We start from the raw sequence: 13,859 nt of genomic DNA, 5'->3' as shown, positions 1-13,859 counted from the left end.
ATGCTCTGCCAGCATTATGGGTGTAAGAGCATTATGGTGGATGTAGTCCACAACATCTGGAGTGCCGAAGGTTGCCTATCCCTGTTCTAGATCATTGTTGATCAACCCCAGACGTGCACATATTTTTTGTTGGTAAAAAAAAACACATTTTGAACCTTGTTTTTAAAGCACATTTAAATCATGAAATGTATAAAATGATATGACATAAACCAATCAGAGAGGAATTTTTTAAATGTATCGTCCTTACCCATGGATATCTGGTCGCAAAAGCTCCATCAGGGGAACTCTCACAAGTTTGTTATTCATTGCTCGAAATATGTTCTCTTGGGCAATATCATATTGATCTGGTACCATCACTGATACAGATTGATTCACAAATAACGTTTCACATGTTGGAAGCACCGACCAGCAATGCATCCTTCAAAATCCATCTTTTCAGAAACAGTTGATCAACTGGGAATTCCACTAACTGTTATTCTAGTTTATAGAGAATTGAGCAATAACATCCAGTGTTAGTGGCAGCTATGCGGGTGGAAGCACTCTCAATCCATCTCCAAACAAACCCTTTCGGAAGGATAATGCACCATGAGCCATGGTTTACTCCAGTGACCTAAGCAGTCCTCATATTTCAGTTTGGGAATGCACCTGGGGAAAGGCGGAACTGATGTTTGTCAGCATAAAAGTTTAACCAAAACTTGCACGTACCACTATGAACTATTCTAGCGCATTTTGAACATAATGAGCATTAAAATCAGGCTGGAAGAAGAGATTTCTCTACCTAATCAAACGGTGTGTACATGCTTTATAAAATACGTGACCTTGCTCAGTACTATTACTGCTACTAAGTTTTCTAATTAAAGTCCAAAATGACTTTTTCGCATGGATTAAAGACATTAAAAAAACACATCTTTTCTCTTTTAAAATGGAATCGCAAAATGCTAATTTTTATAGGAGCAACTATGTGGAACCTTAATCAACATTTATATGTAGGATAAACAACAAGCTTTGTTGCTCTAAGGAAATGCAAAGTGTTCCGATACCTTCTTAGTGGCTAGAGGAACAGGCTGAGATTAAACCAGTCAGATAACGAATGTTATGTTTCGTACAATGCCCATAAAACATAACATAAACAAGGATTGTTTAGTGCTTCATCCTGGAATATTGATTAACGAAGACTAAGGTTTACATTTACTTAGCTTGAGGGAAAGCAGACACAAGCAGAAAAAAGATTAGACAAAAAAAATAAAATCCTAAAAAGACGCTACAATGTTTCATTTTCTATCACAGGAAGCACCGGGTTTCCACTGACGATACCATAAAATTAAAAATCTTTAGGCAACAGAGCCAAAAAAATAATGAGAAAGGCACTTTTGCATGATTTACCTCTGTCTTTCCATTCATTCACTGTAGTTTAGATTTATTTGTACATTAATGAGCACTACATGTCCCACATTTCTTTAAGAGAATCTGTCAATAATCAGAAATAGCCAACAATATACAAAAATAACTGGCAATTGTAATTATGTGTTAGATGACTAGTTTGTGGTATGAAGTCGCCTGCTGCCATCAATTTCCCTATATTATGGGAAAACAAGAAAAAATAACTAAAACTGTGTGAAAACACAAAGAATAAAAATTGTCCCTAGAAATTCATTATACTACAATCTCTTAATATGTATCTATAGAATCTGCAGTGGTAGTAGCGCAGGAGGCAGCTAACCCCGTAAGGACCGAGGCACTTTCGAGCTGCAACGTGTTTGTAACTGGCCTTTTTGGCATTTGCCATGTGTTTGTTCTGCCACAATGTCCTCCTTCCTGTTTATGTGCATCCACACATATTACATATTCTTTTGATACCATATATATATACACACACATATATAACATAAATAATATTAAATAGGAATCAAATATATCAAATATTAAAGAAAGGGAAAAATATATATTTTTCTTAGTTTTAGATGTACCCCTGGGATTATTACAGCTACAGTTAGAGGATATTGGTACAACATTCAATTAGATTTTTAAAAAGTGTACCTTTGTTTGTAAAGACTGATGAAACTTTTGCTGTTAACCCATCAAAATGATTGTGGGTGCATCAAGATGGTCTAAAATAAGCATGGAAGGAATCTGTAGAAGGAATCTGACTGGTTTAAAACCTCTATCGTAAACAATGATGCAGACAACGCGTACAGCTAAAAAACAATTACCAATATCCAAGATATGGAAAAGAAAGCCATAACCCAACCAGAGAGTGTTCTGCTCAGGACAGTTGAGATACAACTCTGGTTGAAGAGTCTACTCCAGCCTACTTAGTATCAGAGCCACCAATGTCAGATCTATAACAGATGTACATATTCAGGCATTACAAGCTTTACAGATTTTATAAACAGAGACACAATCTGGTAACTAGAGCGTCATCAAGTTGACTGAAGGAACGCTAGAACCCATAATTGAAAGAAGCTGGAAGACAAAATAATGGCTGTTCTACCTGTCGGATTTACAAGTCCTCAAAATTATCACAAAAGCTTGAATCTTCTCTAGAATGGCCATAAATTTACCAGTCACCCTAAGCTTTGCCAGGATTTGCCTTTGTCTTAATGACTGGCAAGAAGAGATACTGCAGCCAGAATAATTTCAGAAATAAAATATCAGCCACAGTGGATGCACTGACATCGGTTGCTGGTAAAATATGGATCCCATCACAAGTTCTCACAGTTGCATATTGTCTTCTACATCAAAGTGATGCTCACCTTTATCAAACACAACAGGCAACAACAGTACATAAAACAACACCTGCCAAAGCCTAACTGTACAGAAAGGAGACAAGTTTGCACACTTAATTACTACTTATGTGTGATGACGGAATTGGTCTACATTAAGAAGCATGCTTCTAATTTGATGGTCTTCTGAGAAGGAAACCTGCAAACCTGTTTGTACAAATAAAGCTTTTGATACTTGGGGACTGAACCAGATAGTCTTCCTGCAAGGGAACTCACCACAGACATCTGGAAACCATTACATTCTGTTTAATTTGCATCAAACAATAAAATTATAATTTTCTACCAGGTCATAGTGCCATAAAAATCACGGTTTAGTAGATATAACCATAATGATAACATATATGCATTTAATTATGCATTTTTTTAATTGGGGGTTATATCTAGAATCAGCTTGCAAAAGATGCCAGTCTTTTACTGCAGCCTCTGCATGCCCTCAACTTCTTCCCCAGCCCAGACTTTCTAAGGAATACTCCAATAAAAAAAAAAAATATATATATATATATATGAAAGATGGTTTATTAAGTTTCAGGGTAAAATTATTTTTTTGCCCAGCTGTTTCAAATTGAATACAGCACTGGGTTTGGTGTTATTCAATGAATAGCAATTCAATGTCAATATTCAAAAAGATCCACTAGATGGAGCCTCAGCTCTTAATAAAAACCTCGCTGGTCAAATAGAATTCCTTACAGTTACTACAGCATAATGTAAAACAGAATAAAAAGAATTGAGGTTCTATGAATGACAATAAGCACATGATGTATCTCCTTGTCATGACTGTCATCTACAATGAGTTTCAAGACAAATAAGAGGAGTTTTACCCTAAACATTTCATCAGCAGCATTGGAACACTGCAGTATAAGAGTACATTGGTCTTGATAAATGTCACATCAATATACGGCTAGGTTACTTAGGAATGTTTGAAATCTCTATGAACCTGGGTTTATCAGAACAACAATTTGAAACGTGTGCTTCCCCCGGGGACATTTGTCTCCCACTAGCTTGACACATACCATGTATTCTGTGCGCAACATATAATGTACAGTTAAGTGGCAGAAACTCGTCACAATGTAAATCTATATTGATTTCAATTACTTGTACGATACACTGAACACTGTGTGAGAAGCATATTCTAAAGCTAGGTGTGAGCACTCTGCAATGTGTGGAGCTTTATGTGAGCTCTAAGTAATGTGCGCAACTTTATGTGAGCTCTAAGTAATGTGTGGAGTTTTATGTGAGCTTTCAGTAATGTGTGGAGCTTTATGTGAGCTCTAAGTAATGTGTGCAGCTTTATGTGAGCACTAAGTAATGTGTGGAGCCTTATGTGAGCTCTAAGTAATGTGTGCAGCTTTATGTGAGCTCTAAGTAATGTGTGCAGCTTTATGTGAGCACTAAGTAATGTGTGGAGCCTTATGTGAGCTCTAAGTAATGTGTGCAGCTTTATGTGAGCTCTAAGTAATGTGTGGAGCCTTAAGTGAGCTCTAAGTAATGTGTGCAGCTTTATGTGAGCTCTAAGTAATGTGTGATGCTTAAGGTGAGCTCTAATTAATGTGTGCAGCTTTATGTGAGCACTAAGTAATGTGTGGAGCCTTATGTGAGCTCTAAGTAATGTGTACAGCTTTATGTGAGCTCTAAGTAATGTGTGGAGCCTTAAGTGAGCTCTAAGTAATGTGTGGAGCTTTATGTGAGCTCTAAGTAATGTGTGATGCTTAAGGTGAGCTCTAATTAATGTGTGCAGCTTTATGTGAGCACTAAGTAATGTGTGGAGTTTTATGTGAGCTTTCAGTAATGTGTGGAGCTTTATGTGAGCTCTAAGTAATGTGTGAAGCTTTATGTGAGCTCTAAGTAATGTTGGAAGCTTTATGTGAGCTCTAAGTAATGTGTGATGCTTTAGGTGAGCTCTAATTAATGTGTGGAGCTTTATGTGAGCTCTAAGTAATGTGCGCAACTTTATGTGAGCTCTAAGTAATGTGTGGAGTTTTATGTGAGCTTTCAGTAATGTGTGGAGCTGTATGTGAGCACTAAGTAATGTGTGGAGCCTTATGTGAGCTCTAAGTAATGTGTGCAGCTTTATGTGAGCTCTAAGTAATGTGTGGAGCCTTAAGTGAGCTCTAAGTAATGTGTGCAGCTTTATGTGAGCTCTAAGTACTGTGTGAAGCTTTATGTGAGCTCTAAGTAATGTGTGCAGCTTTATGTGAGCTCTAAGTAATGTGTGGAGCCTTAAGTGAGCTCTAAGTAATGTGTGCAGCTTTATGTGAGCTCTAAGTACTGTGTGAAGCTTTATGTGAGCTCTAAGTAATGTGTGCAGCTTTATGTGAGCTCTAAGTAATGTGTGGAGCCTTAAGTGAGCTCTAAGTAATGTGTGCAGCTTTATGTGAGCTCTAAGTACTGTGTGAAGCTTTATGTGAGCTCTAAGTAATGTGTGATGCTTTAGGTGAGCTCTAATTAATGTGTGCAGCTTTATGTGAGCACTAAGTAATGTGTGGAGCCTTATGTGAGCTCTAAGTAATGTGTGTAGCTTTATGTGAGCTGTACGTAATGTGTGGAGCTTTAAGTGAGATCTAAGTAATGTGTGGAGCTTTATGTGAGCACATAAACATGTGGAGCTACATGTAAGCAATCAGCATTGGACATAACTATTTGAGAGCACTCAACAAAATTATAAATGCAACACTTTTGTTTTCGCCATCATATTTCATGAGCTGAACTCAAAGATCTAAGACTTTTTCTATGTACACAAAAGGTCTATTTCTCTCCAATATTGTTCACAAATCTTTGTAAATCTGTGTTAGTGAGCACTTCTCCTTTGCCGAGATAATCCATCCACCTCACGGTCTCTATTGCTGAGAATTGTCTGCACTCACATTGTCACTCACTACAGTGAGAATTGTCTGCACTCACATTGTTACTCACTGCGGTGAGAATTGTCTGCACTCACGTTGTTACTTACTACAGTGAGAATTGTCTGCACTCACATTGTTACTCACTACGGTGAGAATTGTCTGCAATCACATTGTTACTCACTTCGGTGAGAATTGTCTGCACTCACGTTGTTACTTACTACAGTGAGAATTGTCTGCACTCACATTGTTACTCACTGCGGTGAGAATTGTCTGCACTCACGTTGTTACTTACTACAGTGAGAATTGTCTGCACTCACATTGTTACTCACTACGGTGAGAATTGTCTGCAATCACATTGTTACTCACTTCGGTGAGAATTGTCTGCACTCACGTTGTTACTTACTACAGTGAGAATTGTCTGCACTCACATTGTTACTCACTACGGTGAGAATTGTCTGCACTCACATTGTTACTCACTACGGTGAGAATTGTCTGCACTCACATTGTTACTCACTACGGTGAAAATTGTCTGCACTCACATTGTTACTCACTACGGTGAAAATTGTCTGCACTCACATTGTTACTCACTACGGTGAGAATTGTCTGCACTCACATTGTTACTCACTACGGTGAGAAGTGTCTGCACTCACATTGTTACTCACTACGGTGAGAATTGTCTGCACTCACATTGTTACTCACTACGGTGAGAATTGTCTGCACTCACATTGTCACTCACTACGGTGAGAATTGTCTGCACTCACATTGTCACTCACTACAGTGAGAATTGTCTGCACTCACATTGTTACTCACTACGGTGAGAATTGTCTGCACTCACATTGTTACTCACTACGGTGAGAATTGTCTGCACTCACATTGTTACTCATTGCGGTGAGAATTGTCTGCACTCACAGTGTTACTCACTACTTTGAGAATTGTCTGCACTCACATTGTTACTCACTACGGTGAGAATTGTCTGCACTCACATTGTTACTCACTACGGTGAGAATTGTCCGCACTCACAGTGTTACTCACTACGGTGAGAATTGTCCGCACTCACAGTGTTACTCACTACGGTGAGAATTGTCCGCACTCACAGTGTTACTCACTACGGTGAGAATTGTCCGCACTCACAGTGTTACTCACTACGGTGAGATTTGTCTGCACTCACATTGTTACTCACTACGGTGAGATTTGTCTGCACTCACATTGTTACTCACTACGGTGAGAATTGTCTGCACTCCCATTGTCACTCACTACGGTGAGAATTGTCTGCACTCACATTGTTACTCACTACAGTGAGAATTGTGTGCACTCACATTGTCACTCACTACGGTGAGAATTGTCTGCACTCACATTGTCACTCACTACGGTGAGAATTGTCTGCACTCACATTGTTACTCACTACGGTAAGAATTGTCTGCACTCACATTGTTACTCACTACGGTGAGAATTGTCTGCACTCACATTGTTACTCATTGCGGTGAGAATTGTTTGCACTCACAGTGTTACTCACTACTTTGAGAATTGTCTGCACTCACATTGTTACTCACTACGGTGAGAATTGTCTGCACTCACATTGTTACTCACTACGGTGAAAATTGTCTGCACTCACATTGTTACTCACTACAGTGAGAATTGTTGGGGTCTCAAAGGGAATTTCAAAATTAAGATCAAAATATTTGAACTGGATACATTTTCCAAGTCAGCTATGCTTCCATTTTGGATATTTTAACATTTAATCTGAAATTCACTTTGAATGCCTGACAGATCTCACTTTAGTGATTAACACTATCCTAGATTTAAGATAAGACCAGGAACTAATGAAAGTATTTAGAAAATTGGGCAGACTAGATGGGCCGAATGGTTCTTATCTGCCGACACATTCTATTTTTTTTTTGTAACACTGTTAGTAATGAAACCAGAAAGTAACACTAGGTGTCGTGCTAGGTGTGAATACCCTGCAATGAATCATGATTTTTACCTTACCATGAGGAAACAGGAAATAATCAATTAGCCACGCGCCATTCTTCATTAACATAGACACTAACATCCCGTATACACCAATCCACAATCACAGATTCTGGTATTAGAGGTCATTCTTTTGCAGTATGATTAATGATGTTTTGCCAACTATTTCCCTTCTAGAAAGAGGCAGCAACGCAAATTTCAAAAGAAAAGGTAACGTGAGACAATCTTTCCATTCTGTCCATTCCACTCCTGGAATTTAATCTTCTCTAAAAAAACTAGAATTCTGTCTAAGTAGAAAAAAAACTCTTATCTTGAATATATCTTGACCTTGATTTTCACACTGTATAATGCTGAACTAATTTCTGATTTCTTAAAATGACACGCACAGTATGGACGTACGATAAAATGTCGAGAAAACCAGAGAAATCAGAGCAGAAACACAAAGAGTCAGGAAGAATCATAGGGTTTACAGTTCAGGAGTTCCATGCCATGTACAGCAGATACATACAGCACAAAACAGAGTACAGGAATACCGTAGAGTGCACAAATGATAAGTACCACAGACAGCAGATAGAAGCAGTCCCTCGGAGTCACACAGTGGTGGAGCAACATAGAGTACAAAGGAAATTTAACAGATAGTGTACATCAGAAAAATACCACATAATGCAGAGTAGAAAAATACTATAGAGTGCACTAGAGATAAGTACCATCAAGAGTAAAGTGGAACAGACAATAGAGGTTCACACACAATACAAAGAGTGCAGAATAGAGGAGCATGATAGAGTGGTCTCAAGATAAGTACCATAGAGTTCTGAGTAGTGGAAAAACGATACAGTTGCCCAGTAGAGAAGAAATGTAAATATTACAAAAGGTAATTACCATAGAGTTCACAGCCATTACAAAGAATGCAGAGTAGGGGAATATCATAGAGTCCACTCACCATAAGTACCATAGATTAAAGAGTGTAGATAAACTGTACTGTTGCACAGCAGAAAAACAACAGAGATTACAAAAAAAGAATTACTATAGAGTGATAACTGTGACGAACTGCACTTCGCCACTGGCTTTTGGAGGGGCCTGATTGCCAGTTTCCTACCCTGGGACTATGGGCCCTGTGATAACTCATGTTCAAAAGTACTGTTTCTGCCGCTTAGACTTTTAACTGGAACAGATTCAAACATGTGGCAGCGTCCATCTTAAATTGTCCAGCAGTGTTTTGTCTTCGAGTGTATGGAACTGTTTTGGGCATGGTACCATGTGCACGGTGGGGCAAAAATAAGACTTCCAGTACATTTCTGAACCCCTGAACCGATCTGGGTGATTTTTGGATATGTTGTTCACCCAGATCTGGGCTATCAGGGGAAGTGACTTTGTGGGGATATGTTGTATTTTGGGGTACTTTTGGGGGTTTGTAAAAAAAAAAATTCTGCTTAGAGTTAATTGAGTTAGTCCATTGTCTTTGTTAAGTATATCACAGGCAGAGGGGAGGGCTTGCTGACTGTATGTAGGAGTTACAGTAATAATTATTGTTCCTATTGGTTTGTGTCCCTTTTGTCCCTGTGTTCCATCAGGTCCCGGGGGTGTGCCTCTGGCCTGAAAATGTGTATAAAAGAAATGCCTTTGTGTTCAATAAACCAGACCTTCTTACCCTCAACTCGCAGCCTCGTCTCGTGTTGTAGGGAACAGCTATAACTGCTATATCACTGCTAGCTCTTGTAAGAGCTCTCTTCAGCTATACAGCTGGAGGAGAGGTCCTTCCCACATGGTCCTGGATCCAGAGTTTGGACCAGGGTGGGAAGGAGATGGCGAGACCCCAACCAAGCTACAGCAGTTCATGGAGTCTGCAGCGCTTATGGTGTCTGGTGCGGTGCTGATGTTCCTTGAGAAGCACTAGGAGCATCTGTCGGCAGAGGTACCCAGCCAGGGTACAGGGAGCTCCATTACAATAACTTAATTCACTCACAGAGTAGAGTGAAGAGAAGAGAACTAAACCATAGTGCACATTAGAGACATCTCATTGAGAGTTTTAATGTCAGAAGAGAATATCCTCTGCTGGAAATACAATATGTATGCTGAGTATGAATACGACCTATGAAAGAATTAAATATCCAAGCACTTAAATATAAGTGTAACAGTCGAGTTAATTGAGTTTCATTGTCAAAATTCTTAGATAAAACTTTGAGGTTGAATGAATGAGACTGATGTTTCAAACATATTATATATTCATGGTGAAATATGGTTCAGTCACAGCTTCAGCATGATGTGTCGCTGTAACAGTGTGAAGAGTTTTTTTTTATGAATATGTCATTCACATATATTCAGAAATATAAAAAAAAAAAAAAAACCTTTGCTATTGGTTTTGAAATCTCTTTTGTTGCATGTCTGATGCTTGAATTTCAGGAGTTCTGTATTTATAGTGTTCTGCCAGTAGATGGCAGCAAATTACTGCAAATAATGTTTAGCAAAGCAACCCCTAATAGACTGTAAAATAATAAATAAAATAAAAATATATAATAAGCAAAGGAATAAAAACAATGCTAACGGTATGTTTTCATTTATAACTGTAACGAACCATGAACTCACCAGTATCTTAGTAAAAAATGTATGCAAGTCAGAAAGGTAATTAAACACAGATACAGGATTTATGACACTTGATCCATGGTTATTAAGCTACCACTCCCATTCCTCGAGAGCTTTAACTAGCTGCTGTTTGCCATAACTATCCTGATGCAGCCTGGAGCTACCTGTGCTGTGAGGGCAGTGTGTGCATCCACAACTCCTTCTGTTGCTAGATAGTCAAATTTGTTTTGTGGGCCACAATAAATAGGGGGCCATAGGTCCCCTGCATCTCAGTGTCTGGCTGTGCATGATGAGCAATGTAGTAATTGGAAGTTGATGTTCCAGAATTTGCATGAATTTTTTTTAAAGAGTAATTATTTTGGATCATTGAACATTGTTTTTAAAATGATAATGGCTAGTTAGAATTGGATCACTGGGACAAGTTATCCTCGGCAGTTTAGTATTGAATGTTCACCTTAGATCTCCCCAGTGTCTCACCAAGTTTGGGTGAAGTTTTATTGTGTTGGAAATTAAGCTGCCATATGCTAACAGGAACATTATGCAGCTTTCACACAAAAAATTAACCCAAAATCGATAACTGAAATACTTCAAGTTTCATAAAGGAGATAAAGAAACATAATGTTTAGCCCAAAGGGTAAAATCTAGCTGCAAGATAAAATGCATCTGTAAAATCCTTTCATATGGGGAAGAGGGGAAGAAAGATATGGGAGGAGTCGAAGAGGGGTAATCGAGAAATGAAAAGACAAGAAATAAGATCAAAAAAATGACTATAATATAAGTAACTATAATATGTAGAATGGGTTAGATGTTACACCGTGATATGTAGAATGGGTTAGATGTTAGACCGTGATATGTAGAATGGGTTAGATGTTAGACCGTGATATGTAGAATGGGTTAGATGTTAGACTGTGATATGTTGATGGGTTAGATGTTACACCGTGATATGTAGAATGGGTTAGATGTTACACCGTGATATGTAGAATGGGTTAGATGTTAGACCGTGATATGTAGAATGGGTTAGATGTTAGACCGTGATATGTAGAATGGGTTAGATGTTACACCGTGATATGTAGAATGGGTTAGATGTTAGACCGTGATATGTTGAATGGGTTAGATGTTACACCGTGATATGTAGAATGGGTTAGATGTTAGACCGTGATATGTTGAATGGGTTAGATGTTACACCGTGATATGTAGAATGGGTTAGATGTCACACCGTTATATGTAGAATGGGTTAGATGTTACACCGTGATATGTAGAATGGGTTAGATGTTAGACCGTGATATGTAAAATGGGTTAGATGTTACACCGTGATATGTAGAATGGGTTAGATGTTACACCGTGATATGTAAAATGGATTAGATGTTAGACTGTGATATGTAAAATGGTTTAGATGTTAGACCGTGATATGTAGAATGGGTTAGATGTTAGACCGTGATATGTAGAATGGGTTAGATGTTACACCGTGATATGTAGAATGGGTTAGATGTTACACCGTGATATGTAGAATGGGTTCGATGTTACACCGTGATATGTAGAATAAGCTATATGTTAGGACTGTGACATGTAAAATGGGTTAGCTGTTAGACCGTGATATGTAGAATGGGTTAGATGTTAGACCGTGATATGTAGAATGGGTTAGATGTTACACCGTGATATGTTGAATGGGTTAGATGTTACACCGTGATATGTAGAATGGGGTAGATGTTACACCATGATATGTTGAATGGGTTAGATGTTACACCGTGATATGTAGAATGGGTTAGATGTTACACCGTGATATGTAGAATGAGTTTGATGTTACACAGTGATATGTAGAATGGGTTAGATGTTACACCGTGATATGTAGAATGGGTTTAGATGTTAGACCGTGATATGTAGAATGGGTTAGATGTTACACTGTGATATGTAGAATAGGTTTAGATGTTAGACCGTGATATGTAGAATGGGTTAGGTGTTACACTGTGATATGTAGAATGGGTTAGATGTTACACCGTGATATGTAGAATAGGCTATATGTTAGACCGTGATATGTAGAATGGGTTAGATGTTACACCGTGATATGTAGAATGGGTTAGATGTTACACCGTGATATGTAGAATGGGTTAGATGTTACACCGTGATATGTTGAATGGGTTAGATGTTACACCGTGATATGTAGAATGGGGTAGATGTTACACCATGATATGTTGAATGGGTTAGATGTTACACCGTGATATGTAGAATGGGTTAGATGTTACACCGTGATATGTAGAATGAGTTAGATGTTACACAGTGATATGTAGAATGGGTTAGATGTTACACCGTGATATGTAGAATGGGTTTAGATGTTAGACCGTGATATGTAGAATGGGTTAGATGTTACACTGTGATATGTAGAATAGGTTTAGATGTTAGACCGTGATATGTAGAATGGGTTAGATGTTACACTGTGATATGTAGAATGGGTTAGATGTTACACCGTGATATGTAGAATAGGCTATATGTTAGACTGTGACATGTAGAATGGGTTAGATGTAGCCATAATATGAAGAATGGGTTATATGTCAAACCCTGATATGTAGAATGGGTTGGAGGTAACCATAATATGTAGAATGGGTTAAATGTCAGGCCGTGATATGTAGAAAGGGTTACATGTTAGTCCATAATATGTAGAATGGGTTAGATGTTAGACGGCGATATGTAGAATGATTTCAATGTTAGTCCATGACATGTAGAATGGGTTAGATGTTAGATTTTGATATGTAGAATGAGTTAGATGTTAGACCGTGATATGTAGAATGATTTAAATGTAACATCATAATACACTGATCAACCACAACATTAAAACCACCGGGCTTATATCATGTAGTTTCCCCTTGTGTTGCCAAAACAGCTCTGATGTGTTTAGGCATGGACTCCACAGGACCTTTGAACGTGTCCTGTGGTAGGTGGTATGCGTCAAAGTAACCTCCACATGAATGCCAGGACCCAAGGTTTTGCAAGCAGAACATTGCCCAGAGCATAACATTGCCTCTACTCACCTGCCTTCTTCCCATGGTGCATTCTGCTGCCATCTTCCCCAGGTAAATGCACACTAACCTGGCTATCAACCAGTTCTAAAAGAAAACATGGGTCATAAGACCAGGAAGCATTCTTTCATTGCTCCATGTTCCAGTTCTGATGCTTACATCCCCGTTAAAGGGGCTGTCAGTGGTGGACAAGGGTAATCATGGGCATACTGACCGGTCTGTGATGCACTGTGTGTTCTGACACCTTTCTATCATGGCCAGCATTACGTTTTTCAGCAATTTGAGCTACAGTAGCTTTTCTCTGTGATTGAACAAGACAGGCCAGCTTTCATTTCCCACATGCATCAATGAGTCTTGGGTTGGTTCACCTTTTGTCCTTCCTTGCATCACCTTTGTTAATTACTAACAACTACATACTGGGAACACCCCCACAAGACTTGCCGTTCTGAAGATGCTTTGACCTGCTCATCTAGCCATCGCTAGTTGGCCCTTATCAAAATCACTCAGATTTTTTTGTTTGCCTATTTGTCCTGCTTCTAACACATGAAATTTGTTCCACTTTACCACAGGACACATTCAGAGGCCATGTGGAATCAAGAACTGACTGTTCACTTGCTGACTAATATCCCAGCCCTTTACAGGTGCAATTGTAATGATATAATAAATGTCATTCACTT

The 13,859-nt window shown here is 38.6% G+C and overlaps 1 protein-coding gene across 2 annotated transcripts in view; it reads left to right on the top strand.

Annotated features, from left to right (window-relative positions):
- Window positions 1-13,859, top strand: part of LSAMP (limbic system associated membrane protein) — a 627,018-nt gene that overhangs the window by 601,059 nt on the left and 12,100 nt on the right. Inside the window, exon 8 of one of the 2 annotated variants that reach the window (XM_063446429.1) lies at window positions 7,769-7,801. The exons of the other annotated variant lie outside the window; for it this stretch is intronic. Within the exon in view, the coding sequence (XP_063302499.1) occupies window positions 7,769-7,801 (33 nt within the window). The remainder of the gene's footprint in view (window positions 1-7,768; window positions 7,802-13,859) is intronic. 2 annotated transcript variants of the gene reach the window in all.

The sequence above is a fragment of the Pelobates fuscus genome, chromosome 1 (assembly GCF_036172605.1).
Source record: "Pelobates fuscus isolate aPelFus1 chromosome 1, aPelFus1.pri, whole genome shotgun sequence".
Classification (NCBI taxonomy): domain Eukaryota; kingdom Metazoa; phylum Chordata; class Amphibia; order Anura; family Pelobatidae; genus Pelobates; species Pelobates fuscus.
The sequence above is the reverse complement of the archived record's forward strand: the minus strand, read 5'-3'. Positions and strand labels throughout refer to the sequence as shown.